Source organism: Schistocerca nitens, chromosome 8 (assembly GCF_023898315.1).
Source record: "Schistocerca nitens isolate TAMUIC-IGC-003100 chromosome 8, iqSchNite1.1, whole genome shotgun sequence".
NCBI lineage: Eukaryota > Metazoa > Arthropoda > Insecta > Orthoptera > Acrididae > Schistocerca > Schistocerca nitens.
The window spans coordinates 63,481,715-63,500,062 of NC_064621.1; the positions used below are offsets into that span (position 1 = coordinate 63,481,715).

The 18,348-nt window shown below is 44.1% G+C and overlaps 1 protein-coding gene across 1 annotated transcript in view; it reads right to left on the minus strand.

Moving 5' to 3' along the window:
* LOC126199387 (dipeptidase 1-like) overlaps window positions 1–18,348 on the minus strand; it is a 244,345-nt gene that overhangs the window by 96,703 nt on the left and 129,294 nt on the right. The window contains exon 4 of the mRNA XM_049936306.1: window positions 1,522–1,672. Within this exon, the coding sequence (XP_049792263.1) occupies window positions 1,522–1,672 (151 nt within the window). The remainder of the gene's footprint in view (window positions 1–1,521; window positions 1,673–18,348) is intronic.

Consider the following 18,348-nt stretch of genomic DNA (forward strand, 5'->3'; position numbering starts at 1 on the left):
GTGGTAACATGTGACATTGAAGTGAACAGAAGACAAGCAACTTCTTTGATCAAATCTACAGCGAGGTCCTAGGTTTGATTAAATATTGGATGACATTTGACGAAGTTCCCTATTACACCATCAAATACCTTGGACAAAGATTTTTGACGAAGATACACTCCTGGAAATGGAAAAAAGAACACATTGACACCGGTGTGTCAGACCCACCATACTTGCTCCGGACACTGCGAGAGGGCTGTACAAGGAATGATCACACGCACGGCACAGCGGACACACCAGGAACCGCGGTGTTGGCCGTCGAATGGCGCTAGCTACGCAGCATTTGTGCACCGCCGCCGTCAGTGTCAGCCAGTTTGCCGTGGCATACGGAGCTCCATCGCAGTCTTTAACACTGGTAGCATGCCGCGACAGCGTGGACGTGAACCGTATGTGCAGTTGACGGACTTTGAGCGAGGGCGTATAGTGGGTATGCGGGAGGCCGGGTGGACGTACCGCCGAATTGCTCAACACGTGGGGCGTGAGGTCTCCACAGTACATCGATGTTGTCGCCAGTGGTCGGCGGAAGGTGCACGTGCCCGTCGACCTGGGACCGGACCGCAGCGACGCACGGATGCACGCCAAGACCGTAGGATCCTACGCAGTGCCGGAGGGGACCGCACCGCCACTTCCCAGCAAATTAGGGACACTGTTGCTCCTGGGGTATCGGCGAGGACCATTCGCAACCGTCTCCATGAAGCTGGGCTACGGTCCCGCACACCGTTAGGCCGTCTTCCGCTCACGCCCCAACATCGTGCAGCCCGCATCCAGTGGTGTCGCGACAGGCGTGAATGGAGGGACGAATGGAGAGGTGTCGTCTTCAGCGATGAGAGTCGCTTCTGCCTTGGTGCAATGATGGTCGTATGCGTGTTTGGCGCCGTGCAGGTGAGCGCCACAATCAGGACTGCATACGACCGAGGCACACAGGGCCAACACCCAGCATCATGGTGTGGGGAGCGATCTCCTACACTGGCCGTACACCACTGGTGATCGTCGAGAGGACACTGAATAGTGCACGGTACATCCAAACCGTCATCGAACCCATCGTTCTACCATTCCTAGACCGGCAAGGTGGAAATGGCATGGCAAGCCGTTCCATAGGACTACATCCAGCATCTCTACGATCGTCTCCATGGGAGAATAGCAGCCTGCATTGCTGCGAAAGGTGGATATACACTGTACTAGTGCCGACATTGTGCATGCTCTGTTGCCTGTGTCTATGTGCCTGTGGTTCTGTCAGTGTGATCATGTGATGTATCTGACCCCAGGAATGTGTCAATAAAGTTTCCCCTTCCTGGGACAATGAATTCACGGTGTTCTTATTTCAATTTCCAGGAGTGTATTTGACAAAGAAATTTGATAGTGTAATACCGGCCTTAGGCTGGAAACAAACACTAAGAGAATAGTGAGAGCTAGCAATTTCAACGTCGAGCTTTCGTCCAGCGCGCGCCGTGCCGTGATGAGGTGGCGCGGTGCGGCGCTCACCAAGGCGTGTTGCAGGCGTGCGTGAGCGTGAGGTAGCGCGCGCCGAGCGCGTGCAGGCCGCGCAGCACGGCCAGGCTGCTGCCCAGCGCGTGGCCCCCCTCCACCCCCACCAGGCACGCCAACACGCCCGCCGAGTGCGCCTCCTCTATGCCTGCAACAGGACACACGCACCGTGCTCAGCGTCACTCAGTCTTCGTGACCAGTTTCTCACACAGATAACTAAGCACTGGCTGTAATTTCACAGTTTGTTACTAACCAGAGAAACGTATTCCAGATCTGGCCAGAGTGACAGCACTTCCGATTTTTACATCTGGGCCATAGGGTTGGTTTAACAGAGGAAGGGAAGGGGGCGGGGGGTGGGGAGGGCTAAACTGCCAAGTCATCCGTCCCTTGTTCCCGGTAAAATAATTACACGAGGGAAACAAGAAAAGGAAGGAGACGTACAGCACACTAACAGGAGAAAGGAAGAACTAGAAGAACGACAGAAGGACAGCTTTTTTTTTTTTTTTTTTTTTACAGCTTTATTCTAACATACAAGACCCACTAACAAGGTGACAAAAATGTGTACTACTTCTAAACAATTGCTACTTTTTACAAACAGTGATTTCTACATTACTGATTTATGCTTCCTATTTACATCATTCAGCCACTTAGCCGCTCCGGGTAACCAGGAGCGTTGCCCGTCCCTAGCCATGAGGTGGCGGGCCGACTACTATCGCAAAACCACTGCCGTGTTGTGTTTTTATTTTGTCATCCCTCCACCACCCTTGATGAAACGCTATTTACAAATACATTTCTAAATCTACAAAAAAAAATTTGTAGGAAATAATTGTTGTGTTGGCAGAAGAGCCAACACCGTGTTACTAGAGGAGGCCGAAATGCACGCGTTTTAGCTCACGCAGGCTGGCGTGAAGAGGGAAGAACTATACTGACGTGAGGTCTGGAACATGACAAGGAATGAGAATTCAGAAAGCGGACATAATTAGTTTGATACTTAACTTTAATCCATTAATGATGAACGTCGCTCTTGACGGTACATGATTCACAATATTATCTGTTCAGAATACATTCATAGTAACTGAATATGGCGCCTTGCTAGGACGTAGCAAATGATGTAGCTGAAGGCTATGCTAAACTGTCGTCTTTGCAAATGAGAGCGTATGTAGACAGTGAACCATCGCTAGCAAAGTCTGCGAGTGCTAGAAAGTCTCTCTAGACCTGCCGTGTGGCGGCGCTCGGTCTGCAATCACTGACAGTGGCGACACACGGGTCCGACGTACACTAATGGACCGCGGCCGATTTAAAGGCTACCACCTAGCAAGTGTGGTGCCTGGCGGTGACACCACAATAATAACGTGCGCTTCTGGGCAAACTGTTAACTTTGTACAACATATTACTAAATTTCTAAACATAATAATAATAATGGTTCAAAAAATGGTTCAAATGGCTCTGAGCACTATACAACTTAACTTCTGAGGTCATCGGTCGCCTAGAACTTAGAACTAATTAAACCTAACTAACCTAAGGACATCACACACATCCATGCCCAAGGCATGCTCGGTTCCACACTGTAGCGCCTAGAACCGCCCAGCCACTCCGGTCGGCGATAATGGTATTTATAAAAATAGAAAACATCATGTTATGTACATAATCATGCAATTATAATACATGGAAAACAATGTTTGAAAAGTCGTCTAATATACATATATATACATTTGTCTAACTGTGTTAATTGTCTTTATAGGATAGTGGCTGGAGGATATGAAGGCAACACAGCCTAGGAAACACCCTTAGGCATCCCTCCTCTCTATGTCTCCATAGAGTGGGGAGCCTACCTACTTCTTCCACCTTGTCCTCAATACCATCCCCATACATTGTAGTTTCCCCCTGGAGTGGGCGGACAGCCAAGCCCCACCGACGGACTTCCAGATGGTGGGACCAAGACCGCCATTCCTCCCTCCATGGGCCACTAATTATTGGTCTTCTAAAGTCCTGATGCACAATACTCGTCAGCACGACTGATGAGTAAGACTTTTCTTTATTAACTTAATGTCTATTCAAAAATTAATCTCGCGAATTTAGAAACGTTATCGACCATATCTTGTAATTCTTTGTGCAAGTCAGGGATTGTCAGTATTTCTACTATTTGTTTCTCTCTTAATTCCTCCCTCGCTTCTGAGGCAACTGGATCAAAGTCTGGGCACTCGAAGGCAACGTGCTCAGGCGTTCCCTCTGGGGCGCCACAGAAACATTCAGGTGTTGGCCTGCTACCTATCCTGTGAAAGTACGTCGGATAGGGGCCGTGTCCTGATAGAAAGTGTACTATGTGCCTTAACTTTAATCTTTCCCGTACACTAGGAAGCTCAAAGACCCGCCTAATAGTGTCGGAGTTTTCCCACTGCTCTTGCCATAATTGCATTGTTCTTTGTTTGATGTCTTTTATGTTGTATATGTAACTTCCAATTATTCTTCTTACCCTCTCATAGTCCCTCTTATGTAACCAATAAGTTACTGCATGCAGATCAAGGGGACAAAGTCCCATGATCACAGAAAGAGCATATGTTGGAGTGGTGCCGAATGCACCGTAGGATGATATTCCTTTGTATGCGCTTAATTTGCATTGCAGGCCTCACCTGAACGAGTCTGTGGGCCCAGGCACTGGAGCCATACCCCACAACAGGCAGAAGGATGCAGTTGTTGTACATTTGTGTTGCTGCTGGTGGCAGATGAAATCGTCGTTCTGCAATGATTATAAGCTTGTTGAATAGTGTTATTGCTTTAGAGGCTACATATCCAATAAGTGGAGCATAGATCCAGGTTTCATCGATGAGGACGTCCAAGTATCTAGCGGATTTTGTTCTGACTACCATGCAGTTTTCTAATCTTATAACCGGATTTCGTGCCAGGAAGGACAACCAACACAGCTATGCAGAGTGGGATTTTCACTTTGCAGCGGAGTGTGCGCTGATATGAAGCTTCCTGGCAAATTAAAACTGTGTGCCGGACCGAGACTCGAACTCGTGACCTTTGTCTTTCGCGGGCAAGTGCTCTACCAACTGAGCTGCCCAAGCACGACTCACGCCCCATCCTCGCAGCTTTACTTCCGCCAGTACCTCATCTCCTACCTTCCAAACTTTACAGAAGCTCTCCTGCGAACCTTGCAGAACTAGCACTCCTGAAAGAAAGGATATTGCGGAGACATGGCTTAGCCACAGCCTGGGGGATGTTTCCAGAATGAGATTTTCACTCTGCAGCGGAATGTGCGCTGGTATAAGTAAAGCTGCGAGGACGGGGCGTGACTCGTGCTTGGGTTGCTCAGTTGGTAGAGCACTTGCCCGCGAAAGGCAAAGGTCCCGAGTTGGAGTCTCGGTCCTGCACACAGTTTTAATCTGCCAGGGAGTTTCAACACTACCAGTCGCAGAGGGAAGCAAGTAACAGGTAGTACTGGTAAAAACAAGAAAGCAGATGGCCGTGGCTGGCCGACCACGAGAATAAAAAGGAAAGCCAGCCACTCTGCGACACATTAAGACATTCACCCTAAAAGCATTAGAGTGCAGAACACAAAGGGACAACGGACATACGCTAAAACTTATATAGAATGATAAAACCAACTGTCACACATAAAACGTAAAACTAAATTAGCCGATGGGGAGTTGTCAGCTAAAATTCATGGCAACGAGTTCGGTATCTACATCTACATCTACATCCATACTCCGCAATCCACCTCACGGTGTGTGGCGGAGGGTACTTTGAGTACCTCTATCGGTTCTCCCTTCTATTCCAGTCTCGTATTGTTCGTGGAAAGAAAGATTGTCGGTATGCCTCTGCGTAGGCTCTAATCTCTCTGATTTTATCCTCATGGTCTCTTCGCGAGATATACGTAGGAAGTAGCAATATATTGTTTGACTCCTCGGTGAAGGTATGTTCTCGAAACTTCAACAAAAGCCCGTACCGAGCTACTGAGCGTCTCTCCTGCAGAGTCTTCCACTGGAGTTTATCTATCATCTCCGTAATGCTTTCCCGATTACTAAATGATCCTGTAACGAAGCGCGCTGCTCTCCGTTGGATCTTCTCTATCTCTTCTATCAACCCTATCTGGTATGGATCCCACACTGGTAGCAATATTCAAGCAGTGGGCGAACACGTGTACTGTAACCTACTTCCTTTGTTTTCGGACTGTATTTCCTTAGGATTTTTCCAATGAATCTCAGTCTGGCATCTGCTTTACCGACGATTAATTTCATATGGTCGTTCCATTTTAAACCACTCGTAATGCCTACTCCCAGATATTTTATGGAATTAACTGCTTCCAGTTGCTGACCTGCTATATTGTAGCTAAATGATAAATGATCTTTGTTTCTATGTATTCGCAGCACATTACACTTGTCTACATTGAGATTCAATTGCCATTCCCAGCACCATACGTCAATTCGTTGCAGATCGTCCTGCATTTCAGTACAATTTTCCATTATTACAACCTCTGTATTGAACTGAACTGAAGAGTCCGTCGCAGGGCAGCAACAGAAGGACAGCGCACCAAGATATGGGCCACTGCCAGCCGGGCGCCGCACCGACACTGATGGGGGTCACCACAGCGCAGAAGGTAGCCGTGTTTCATCAAGCATACATGTAGCCAAAGCCTGGCAGACAAACAAAAATTATACGAAGTAAAATGTAGTGTGATAAGGGCTGTGCGAGAGGCGTTCAACGAACTCGAAAGTAAAGTTCTGTGTACTGACGTGGTAGAAAATCCTAAGAAACTTTGGTCTTATGTCAAAGCGGTAGGTGGATCAGAACAAAATGTCGAGACACTATGTGACTAAAATGGTACTGAAACAGAGGATTACAGACTAAAGGCCGAAATACTAAATGTGTTTTTCCAAAGCTGTTTCACAGAAGAAGACTGCACTATAGTTCCTTCTCTAGACTGTCGCACAGATGACAAAATGGTTGATATCTAAATAGACGTCAGAGCAATAGAAAATCAATTAAAATCGCTCAAAAGAGGAAAGGCCGCTGGATGTGATGGGGTGCCAGTTCGATTTAAAACAGAGTACGTAAAGGAACTTGCCTCCCTTCTTGCAGCGGTGTACGTAGGTCTCTAGAAGAGCGTAGCGTTCCAAAAGATTGGAAAAGGGCACACATCATCCCCGTTATCTAGAAGGGACGTCGAACAGGTGTGTAGAACTATAGATCTATATCTATAACGGCGATCAGTTGTAGAATTGTGGAACACGTATTATGTTCGAGTATAATGACTTTTCTGGAGACTAGAAATCTACTCTGTAGGAATCAGCATAGGTTTGGAAAAGACGATCGTGCGAAACCCAGCTGACGCTATTCGACCACGAGACTCAGAGGGCCATATCCAAAAGTTCCCAGGTAGATGCCGTGTTTCTTGACTTCCGCAAGGCGTTTGATACAGTTCCCCACAGTCAAAAATGGTCCAAATGGCTCTGAGCACTATGGGACTTATCTTCTGAGATCATCAGTCCTCTAGAACTTAGAACTACTTAAACTTAACTAACCTAAGGACATCACACACATCCATGCCCGAGGCAGGATTCGAACCTGCGACCATAGCAGCAGCCCGGTTCCGGACTGTAGCACCTAGAACCGCTCGGCCACCCCTGCCGGCTTCCCCACAGTCGTTTAATGAATAAAGTAAGAGAATAGGGACTATCAGACCAATTGTGTTATTGGATTGAAGAGTTCCTAGATAACAGAACGCAGCATGTCATTCTCAATGGAGAGAAGTCTTCCGAAGTAAGAGTGATTTCAGGTGTGCCGCGGGGGTGTCGTACGACCGTTCCACGCAGTATATATAAATGACCTTGTGGCTAGCATCGGAAGTTCACTGAGGCTTTTTTCAGATGATGCTGTAGTATATCGAAAGGTTGTAATAATGGAAAATTGTACTGAAATGCAGGAGGATCTGCAACGAATTGACGCATGGTGCAGGGAATGACAATTGAATCTCAATGCAGACAAGTGTAATGTGCTGCGAATACATAGAAAGAAATATCCTTTATCATTTAGCTACAATATAGCAGGTCAGCAACTAGAAGCAGTTAATTCCATAAATTATCTCGGAGTAGGCATTCGGAGAGATTTAAAATGTAATGACCATATAAAATTAATCGTCGGTAAAACAGATGCCAGACTGAGATTCATTGGAAGAATCCTACGAAAATGCAGTCCGACAACAATGGATGTAGGTTACAGTACACTTGCTCACCCACTGCTTGAATACTGCTCACCGGTGTGGGATCCGTACCAGATAGGGTTGATTGAAGAGATAGAGAAGATCCAACGGAGAGCAGCGCGCTTCGTTACATGATCATTTAGTAATCGCGAAAGCGTTACGGAGATGATAGATAAACTCCAGTGGAAGACACGGCAGGAGAGACGCTCAGTAGCTCGGTACGGGCTTTTGTTGAAGTTTCGAGAACATACTTTCACCGAGGAGTCAAGCCGTACATTGCTCCCTCCTACGTATATCTCGCGATGGGACCATGAGGATAAAATCGGAGAGATTAGAGTCCAAATACAGGCATACCGACAATCTTTCTCTCCACGAAGAATACGAGACTGGAGTAGAAGGGAGAACCGATAGAGGTACTCAAGGTACCCTCCGCCACACACCGTCAGGTGGCTTGCGGAGTAAGGTCAATGTGAAGCCGGCAGAGTCTCTGCGAGAGGCCCGCATGGACGACTGCCTCGCATTCATTGTCTCCTTAATGGCACGCAGTTCGTTGTGCATGCTGATGTTATGCCATTTCGTCTCCCAAAGCCGCAAAACCATGCAGCGTGGTACAGAACGCAGGTCAGTTGGAGAGAAGCCGATCTCCATAAGCGGTTTCCGTGTAGCCTGTTTGGCCAGCCTGTCGGCAAGTTCGTTACCTGGGATTCCGACGTGACCTGGGGTCCAGACAAACACCACTGAACGACTGGACCGTTCTAGGGGATAGATGGACTCCTGGATGGTCGCTACCAAAGGATGACGAGGGTAGCACTGGTTGAGAGATTGTAGGCCGCTCAAGGAGTCAGTACACAGGAGAAACGACTCTCCATGGCGTGAACGGATGTGCTCAAGAGCACGAGGTATAGCCAGCAGGTCGGACGTGAAAACACTGCAGCCATCGGGCAAGGAATGCTGTTCAATATATCCTCAATGGACATACGCGAGGCCGACGAGAGCATCAGACATCGAGCCGTCAGTGTAAACCACTTCGTGGCTTCGGTACATGTCAAGAATCTAGAGGAAGTGGCAGCGGAGAGCCGAGGGGGTTAACTGAGTCCTTAGGTTCAAGTGACCGGTGCAGGCGAAGCCGCGAACTAGGTGTACACCATGGAGGTGTACGTGAATGGACCTCAAGTATAGGTGGTAAAGGCAAGGACTCCAGTTCGGAAAGAAGGGATCGGTCATGAATTGCAATTGGAAGCCCTGACCTGGGCTGCCGATGTGAGAGATGAACGGCAGTGGGTGGGAAGAGGAGACGGTGATTCGGAAAAAAATGGTTCAAATGGTTCTGAGCACTATGCGACTTAACGTCTGTGGTCATCAGTCGCCTAGAACTTAGAACTAATTAAACCTAACTAACCTAAGGACATCACACACAGCCATGCCCGAGGCAGGATTCGAACCTGCGACCGTAGCAGTCGCTCGGTTCCAGACTGTAGCGCCCAGGCGCCGGCCGGCAGGTGATTCGGATACGCCGGAGAACTACGAACGTGTGCAACGTAACTGGCCAGCAGTCGTGCACGCCTAACCTGCAGTGGAGGGACTCCGGCCTCCACAAAGGACGCTGGTCACTGGACTCGTCCTAAAAGCTCCTGTCGCTAGTCGAACGCCAGAGTGGTGCATTGAGTCAAGTAAACGCAACGCTGAGGTCACCGCCGAACCATAAACCAGACTCCCATAGTCAAGGCGGGATTGAACAAGGGCTCTGTAGAGCTGCAGCAGCGTAGAGCGATCTGCACCCCAGTGAGGCTCAGGTAGAGGAGGTATGCCGTGAAGCAATTATTCACCAGTAGCAAGAAGTACCTTGGTCCCGTAACTAGGTACACTCACATTGTAATTCACACATTCTTCCCTCACGGCGTGAGTATGAAAACAGATCACGAGAAGTGATAAAGGAAAAGTACATTTGCAGGAAGCCATGACAGCTTGCTGTTAGGTTCATTAACTTTTGCTGACAAAGGGAGTTGTGATAGTGCCGACAAAGAATGTCACGGATGGTGCAAGCAGATGTTGATGAACCAATGTTAGGTAAGTCAATGGTGTGCAAAATTCAGAAGGAATGACACGATGCTGTGTACAAGAGGAGCCAGCTAATTTCTCTGAAGGAGAATAAGTAAACTCCACACACTGTACATTTCGTTAGTGATATTGATAAATATATTATCAGACAGGACTTACGGCAACATTGTGAACAATGAAAGGATATGTAAAGTCATCTTTCAAAGCTTGACAACTTTTGTCGCGTAGAGTGGGTATTCTAGATTAACAAATAGACTCCAACAAAAGTGTTCCCTCTACGAGATTTGATTGTAAGAGGTACCACGTGAACGAGAGAACATACTTACGATAAGAGCACATTACATTAGGTTTCTGAAAAAAAAAAAAAAAAAGAATGCAAGAAAAAGACGGAGATAAGAGATCGGAATCTAAACGGCGACTGGTTTATTTGGACAAACTTTGTACTCATACAAACTCCACTCCGAATAAATGTGGAACTGTGACAGTGTGCGAAGAGTATTGTCAATCAATAGTTCCACGTGACATTTCATTGTTGCGAATGAAGAGTTCCGTTTCGTGTTCACTTCTCCTTAAAGACTATAACAGTGAAGCTTCTACCAAAATTTAAGTATGTATAGACAAATAAAAATGAACTTTTGGCACTAATTACGCGGCACAAAACTTACAGAAAAGGAAGCTTTCCATCCGTGTCGACCTCCATTCGTCGAACTTGGTGCTGGAGAAAAGGCAATGAAAATGATCCATGGAAGCGTTAAAGTATTTAGCCCATTTTGCCACGCGATAAACATATAGTCGATGTATCGTCAAGAACAGATAGTTTTTAAAGAAGCTGTCCCAGCGCCGTGTCTTCAAAATCTTCCATAAATGAATTGACTATAATGAATAACAGACATCTCATATCCAGCCTGCTAGTTTATTCAAAGTATTTAACACTGAATAAAATATAAGTCGACGCCATGATCGATATCTCTCCGGCTAGCGACCAAATTTGGCGCCTTTATTTAGCACCAAGATTTTCAAAGTGTATTTCCTGGCCATTTTTGCAACATACCTGTCGAGTTTAAATAAATGTGCCATCAATGCTGCACTTACTGGGACGAAAGTAATAGTGGGGGACAGTTTATTGAGGTGACTAGCTGGTCTGTCAATTTACAATTATTATCTTCAGCTGGCCGATTAAAATTTAGTACTCGAAGGATAAATCGTTTCTAACAAATTATTTCTAATGAATGGATTCGTTATAACCTGCCCATTCATTCCTTCAGTTGGCAATATCCTGCTAATTTGTACATTTACAGTAGGTCTTTTTCAACAGTGGAGGACAGCTGAAGTGTATCGCAACTTTTTCGGGATGGAAGTGCTGCAACGTCTGAGCAAAGATTTAAGAAACCTTTTGGCTATGTCGTCAGCCGTAAGTTGCTGCAGCTCTATAGAAACATTTTCTTGACAAAAGCACGCACATATCTGTATTATATGTCTTTGTACAGTTAGCAGGTATTACCAGGGAAGTGCAGCCACAAAGATAAATTCAGCAACGAGTCTAACCAATTATTCTGCAAGGTTATACTCCTCCATAAGCAATGACATCTGCTGGCAGTGGATAAACGGTTCGCCCATTACCAGTTCAGTTATTATATTACAGATGACATTACAATATGTGTTACTCATGGTCGCGAAAACCAAAATTTTATATAATTTATTCGTTAAAATGTTATACTAGTGCTCCAGTTACTAATGGTAGAAATGAATGAATAAATCCATCAACTGTAATGGGTATTACAATAACGAAAATTATTACACATACACGAGCTGTAATAATACACATAGTATCAAGGCATTATGCAATAAAGTCTGAAGCTACTCTTAAAGTTTTCTGAAAGTTCATACTCACATTGTAATTTCGCTGAAGAACAGAATATCGTTTCTTAGACTAAGCCTTCAGAAACTTTTATAGACAAGGTAATATATTTAACCAGAATTCTTAAAAGTGGAATTTTTATGTGTCTTTCTGTCACCAAGGATGCAATACTTAGTTTTTATCACAGGATTCTGCACAATTACATTACATAACAGTTACTACTGAAATATGTGAAACATAATCCTTTACGGTATCAAAACATGTATGTGTGCATGGGTTTTCCTTTTTGTCGTATACTATCTGAAAATGTCATCGACGATTACAAATCAAATTTCATACAGAAAGACCCACTGAACTGAAAAAGTACTGGTTTAGGTATGCGAATGATGTGCCATATTTGAATCACTGAGTTGTAAATTTAATTCAGATGTGTGGATCATATGCTGTGTTTGTGGAGTTGTACATTGTTACATCATAAAAACTCTCAACATAAGAAAATTCAATTCACAATGGAGATGGGAGGATCTTCTATAAATTTCTTGGATCTCAATATACACATTAGGATAAGAATACACTTATTTAGCATTTACATAAAACTATAGTTGCTCCCAGCACAGCCAAAAACATGTAACTTTACACTCGGTGCTGCAGCGCCTCATACCTGTTCCATTATCTGAATCTGCCTTGCAGATGGTACTACATACTATCAAACATATCGCTTCTACTAATGGCTGCAGCTCTGAACTGATTGGTAATATACTACGAAGAGAAAAAGCGTTAGATTACACCACTTCTGAAATCTGGCAAACAGGAACCAGTCAGAAGCTGCAAAAACTGGAGCATCATTTTATTTGTTTGAAAAATTTCAGGTAACCTCGCAACTAAAGACCTGCATACCAATACAATATGAAAAATTTTGTTCAATATTAAAGACAGACTGCAACTGTTGCCACATAGTGGTGTGTAGAACATCGCATGCAAGCACTGTGGAGTAGTATATAACGACCAGTTGAGCAGAGTCGTTGCAATAAGGTTATCTGAACATAAGAGAAGTTGAAAATTAAGAACGAAAGATTCAACCATTGCCAATCACTTTTTAACAGAAAACAACTCATATGCAGTTCTACATTCCGTTAAGAACAGCAAAAAGATGACCCTACTGGAGATACTGGAAATGAACAAAAATGTGACACGGACTGCCAGCTCAGTATTATACGATCAAACTTAATTCCGCTTTTTCCATTTGTTAAATTAAGTAGATTGTAAATTCAGTTTTATTTTTGATCAGCTGTTTTATGTATCTCTAAACAAAAAATTTTCCTTTGTAGTTAATATAACTATTTCTGCATGGCAGAAAATTATTATTTTTCTATGTAAACACTCCGCATTTCACCATTTTTGTATTCCCTGCGTAAATAGTATCTAAGTAAGATGCACCTCACTTTGTTTTTGAGACTTTTCTGGCCAACTGAAGACGGCCTAAGAAGCCGAAAGCTGCTTTGTGACTACATAAATCTAATTTTTCAGACATTATGATGTGTTTCCTTTTTAATATTACGCAGTTGGATTTTTTTTCGAAGTAAATGCGTTAATGACATTTTTCTTTTTCTGGAGCCACAGTCATGTAAAATGTTGGGAAAGATATTTCCCCCATTTTACTGGATATAGGCTAATGTTCTATATTTCGTCCTTAGGCCATTTTTCAAGTGTTACAATGTCATAAACCGTCCGATTTGTCTTAATCGTAGTCGAAGAATATGTATCAGATTGCATAAACCAGTAGTCTCGTATGTAATGGTGAGAACATATCTGCGATGCATAAAAAGACTGGAAACTTGAATGGCTGGCAAATGTAGTGAACCTGTGACGTAAATGAGACGTCCAAAACACAGATGTAAGCTTCATTTCACATTAATACAGTGAAATGAAGTTTACAAAAGTGTTTTGAATGTGTGATTTACAACACAGCGTCATTACATTTGCCTGTCATGTACATTTCCAGCGTTTTTACGCATAAGGTCGAAATTTAGACAGTGAAATAAACGCACTATATACAGTGACATTACGGAAATAATTTTTCGAAAAGTAATGGGTTAACTTGCTCTCTTGACAACCAGGAGCTTACAGATGTGTACGGCGACTCCATTAAAATGTGCACAGTTATCATCATCACCATCATTCATATGACACACATATGCAGTACTTTTATAACATGTAATGAATGTCATTGCAAGAAACAAAAATAAAAAGACTAGATATTAATATCTAGGTTTCTAATCAATTCCACTGCTTTGGCATTGGCATTCATAAAATCACTCCACGCGGCCTTATAGCATTGTAGAACGAAATTCTCTCTTATATATCTAGTAGATCGTTTCACAACACCACAGTCACAACTCGGTGACTCCACGATACTCCATTTATAGAATGAGTGAAACACCCACTGTATCCATTGCGGATTCTACTTGATTAGACTCACAGTCTCCCGCCAAGTCCGATACTCACAGCATCACAGTTATATTTCTCGAACTATTCTCGTTCCTGGTAATTTCTGACAGTTCTTGCTCCAGAGATCTCTTACTTCCGCATTACTTATAGCTAGCTCTTCAGATTACAGTAGTGATGGGTACCTCGAACGAAGCCTATTTCTTCGTAAGACATGCATGTCGTGATGGATGGGTGGCTCCTTATTCCCTTGTGTATTGTGGTAATCTCTAAGAAGGGTCTCAGTTCTGCGAAACTGTGGTAGGTGGATATTGCTTAGCTGGGAAAGCCAGGAAATAGGAGTTGGTCTGATTGTACCAGTGATTATGCACATCGTGTTGCTGAGCTGCGCATCGATGAGGATGGTATGACAAATATTACACCACGCTGAAGCACAACATTCTGCTGCAGTAATAAACAGTGCGAGAGCCGAGATACGCAAAATCCATTGAAGCCTCCCAGGTTGTGCCAACAGTCTCTCAATGATGTTGTGACTTTTTATCTTCGCTGATGTGCTTTCCTGATTTTTATGAGATAGAGTGCGGAAAAGTGTAAAGCTTGTTTGTTGCTAAGGTGAAATGCACAAACCTCTCTCTTACTGGTACTAGATAGAGTTGGGCCTCCATTTTTTGAAATGTGAATTAAGGGGCGCTAATGCTCTGTCAGTGTTCCCTTTGACTGACAAAGCTCCATAACAATATTTCCTTGAAGATCTTTTTGCAAGGTCAGAAATATAAAGACTGGACAGTAGAGGTGATAGAATTGAGCCCTTATTGAGCTTTCATTTTCACGCAAGCTGTTGTTCAGCATTTAATTATCTTCAGTAATTTGTAAATCATCCCTTCCATCCAGACAGTATCATATGCTGCTCTAAGCTAGATAAACACCACAGATGTTTTTAATTTCTTCTGGAAACCAGCTTCCATGAAACTTGCCAGAGCTAGTAACTGGCCGTTGCATTTTCGGTGAGGCCTAAACCCTCCTTGTTCTATAGGAATGTGTTCTAAAAACACTCAGTAATTCTATCGTAAATGAGTTTCTCCAAACGCTTATACGTGCAGCTAAGCAGGGAAATTGCTCGAAAGTACTGGGAAGAAATCCGGTGATTTACTACGTTTTAAGTTTGCCACAATTTTTGTATCTTTCAGTTGCTTGGGAAGTGTTCCTGTGCTCAAAATAATAGATAAGAACCGAGCTAGCCATTTTGTTTCAAGAGTAGATACAAATTCTGGATGTGTACTGTCAGACTCCACAGCATTACCACTTTTAACGTCTGCTAAGCCTACCTCTAATTCATCTATGGTGAATGAGGAACAGAATTTGAATCGCTTGAAGACTGAGCTTTTAGATCTTTTAGCTCCTTTTTGATCCTGGAGGTACGGTGTTTATCCCTGGGCGATCAGGACGTTTTTATCATATGGTTAGCAATATGATTGGCTGAAATATCAGGCTTCTTTTCAGATTTATTAAATAAGCCACTCAATTTGCGGAGCAAGGACCAAGCATTCATACCTGAATGGTCCAAATTCAAGATTTCCACTACCTCAGAACAGCGCACTTTCTTTGCATTTTCAATACTGTGAATAAGTTCATCTGCAATATCACTGTCTCCAATTCGGTTAAACTGTTCATATAGGAGTCCACATCTCTCTTCTCACCCTGGGATGTATTCTCTTCTACATCCAGATGCAAAAATAGCTGCAACAAAACGGTTAAAGAGCTGGGATTCTGGTGCAATGAAACAAATGTTTCTCTCCAGGTGGTCCGAGAAACCCTGTCAGTTTACCTTTCTAAAATTCCATCTCAGTCCTGGTACTCGCTTAACCAGTGGGATGGATAAGCCAATATTGGGGAATAAAAGGTCTGTGTTGGCTATGTGGAATGTCTGACAAGACTTTTCTTGGTGTAGAAACTGGTTGTTCTTTACAAACATCGGAGACAAAAAGTGGTCTGGGTTATAGCCTCTCTGCCATGCAACTAATCTAAGGTTCTTATTTTTAGCCCACTCAACAAGTGCATGACCATAGAAGTTGTTCGGTGCATACTTCCACTGCTTGTGATGGCTGTATGTGTTGGATGGATAGTAATTGGTAGAATATTTGACTGCCACTCTATATTAGGTGTTTTGTATTTATCTTGGCCAGTAAACTCTTCAAGCCTTATCGAAACATTACGAAATTTGCTGAGACTGTATCCTCTTCTAGCACCTTCTGAAATCGCAGTCCATAGGTCGAACAGTTCCAGTTCTGCTAATCAACATTCGCTTGCTCCTTCCACTGCCGACCGAGCGAGGTGGCACAGTGGTTAGCACACTGGACTCGCATTCGGGAGGACGACGGTTCAATCCCATCTCCGGCCATCGTGATTTAGGTTTTCCGTGATTTCCCTAAATCGCTTCAGGCAAATGCCGGGATGGATCCTTTGAAAGGGCACGGCCGATTTCCTTCCCCATCCTTCCCTAACCCGAGCTTGCGCTCCGTCTCTAATGACCTCGTTGTCGACGGGACGACAAACACTAAATCTCCTCCTCCTCCTCCTCCTTCCACTGCCTCCTATGTCGGCAATGTGACGCATTTCGCATTCTCATTGTCAGCAAAATTGATCAGGTGTACAAGTTGTCACAGCCTGTGCAAAGTTATTTTCCATGATAACCTTTCGCATTTGAGCTGCGAAGTAACAACACGCCCTACTTTGAATTGTAACGAAAATATATCTCATCAAGTTATTTTTCGCTTTGCTCAGGTAGTCATTTTTAGCATTGCGAGTAATTGTAATAATGCTTACTGTAGCGACAGTTCTCATTTATGAATGCATGAGACATACGTGCTACTGTCATTGCCTCCCTTTCTTGTTCCAGTCGCGTGTGGTTCGCGGGAAGAACGACTGCCGGAAAACCTCCGTGCGCGCTCGCATCTCTCTCATTTTACATTCGTGACCTCCTCGGGATGTATAAGTAGGGGGAAGCAATATTTTCGATACCTCGTCCAGAAACGCACGCTCTCGAAACCTGGACAGCAAGCTACACCGCGATGCAGACCGCTTCTCTTGCAGAGTCTGCCACTTGAGTTTGCTTAACATCTCCGTAACGCTATCACGCTTATCTTTGGATCTTCTCTCTCCCCCTCTGTCAACCCGACCTGCTACGGATCAAACACTGATGAGCAACACTCAAGTATAGGTCGAACGAGTGTTTTGTAAGCCACCTCCTTTGTTGATGAACTACATCTTCTAAGGACTCTCCCAATAAATCTCAACCTGGCACCCGCCTTACCAACAATTAATTTTATATGATCATTACACTTCAAATCGTTCCGTAAGCATACTCCCAGATATTTTGCAGAAGTAACTGCTACCAGTGTTTGTTCAGCTATCATATAATCATACAATAAAGGATCCTTCTTTCTATGTATTCGCAATGCATTTGTCTATGTTAAGGGACAGTTGCCACAGACCGTTGGGTGGCTTGCGGGTTATAAATGTAGATGCAGATCTTACTTTTCTCAGTTCCTAACTTAAATTTAATAAACTGCTGTTTCAGAATTCTCTCACAATTGCGTTTGCACATGTTACTGAAGTGACGCTGCGTAAATCTCCTGTGTTTCGGCAAAAGAAGCAAATTTTGAGATGGCAACAACAGAAATATGTAGGTCTTACTCAACATTCGCATTTCATGTTTTTTCTCTGAAAGTGGCAAATGCTTAACAAGTTAATCGAAAATAAATCGGTGCGTTTTCAGCGGAATTATTTTTGGACATTAAACAAGGCAGAGGTGACAGATCTTCTTGAATGGTCACTATGCAGTTGTGGGCATGAAGGGGCTCCCCTTAATATTTACAGAAAGATGCGAGTGTAGTCTTCGGTTTAGAATGGCACTTCCCCTCCAGCCTCGGCATTGCCCCTACAGCGCCAGCCGGTAACCCCCACCACTACCGCTCTCCTCACGCTTGCCCTACCTACCGGCTGTGCATGTAATGGTCGCGTATGTATTCTCCAGTAGCCGTCACACACATTTGGGGTCTAACGACGCAACAGCAAATCGTAATTTCACAATAGTAAAAGCTAACTGCCGGTGTTGGCTAGTAGTTGGAAATTTTGGCTAGTTTCATTCCTGCTGACCACTTCAAATTTTTCTCTAGTGTGGAAGTAGGTGCATTCAACCTTGAGCGACTAACTGAAAGGTTACTATGAGTGTACGTGAAGAATCATCACTCAGACTAGATTT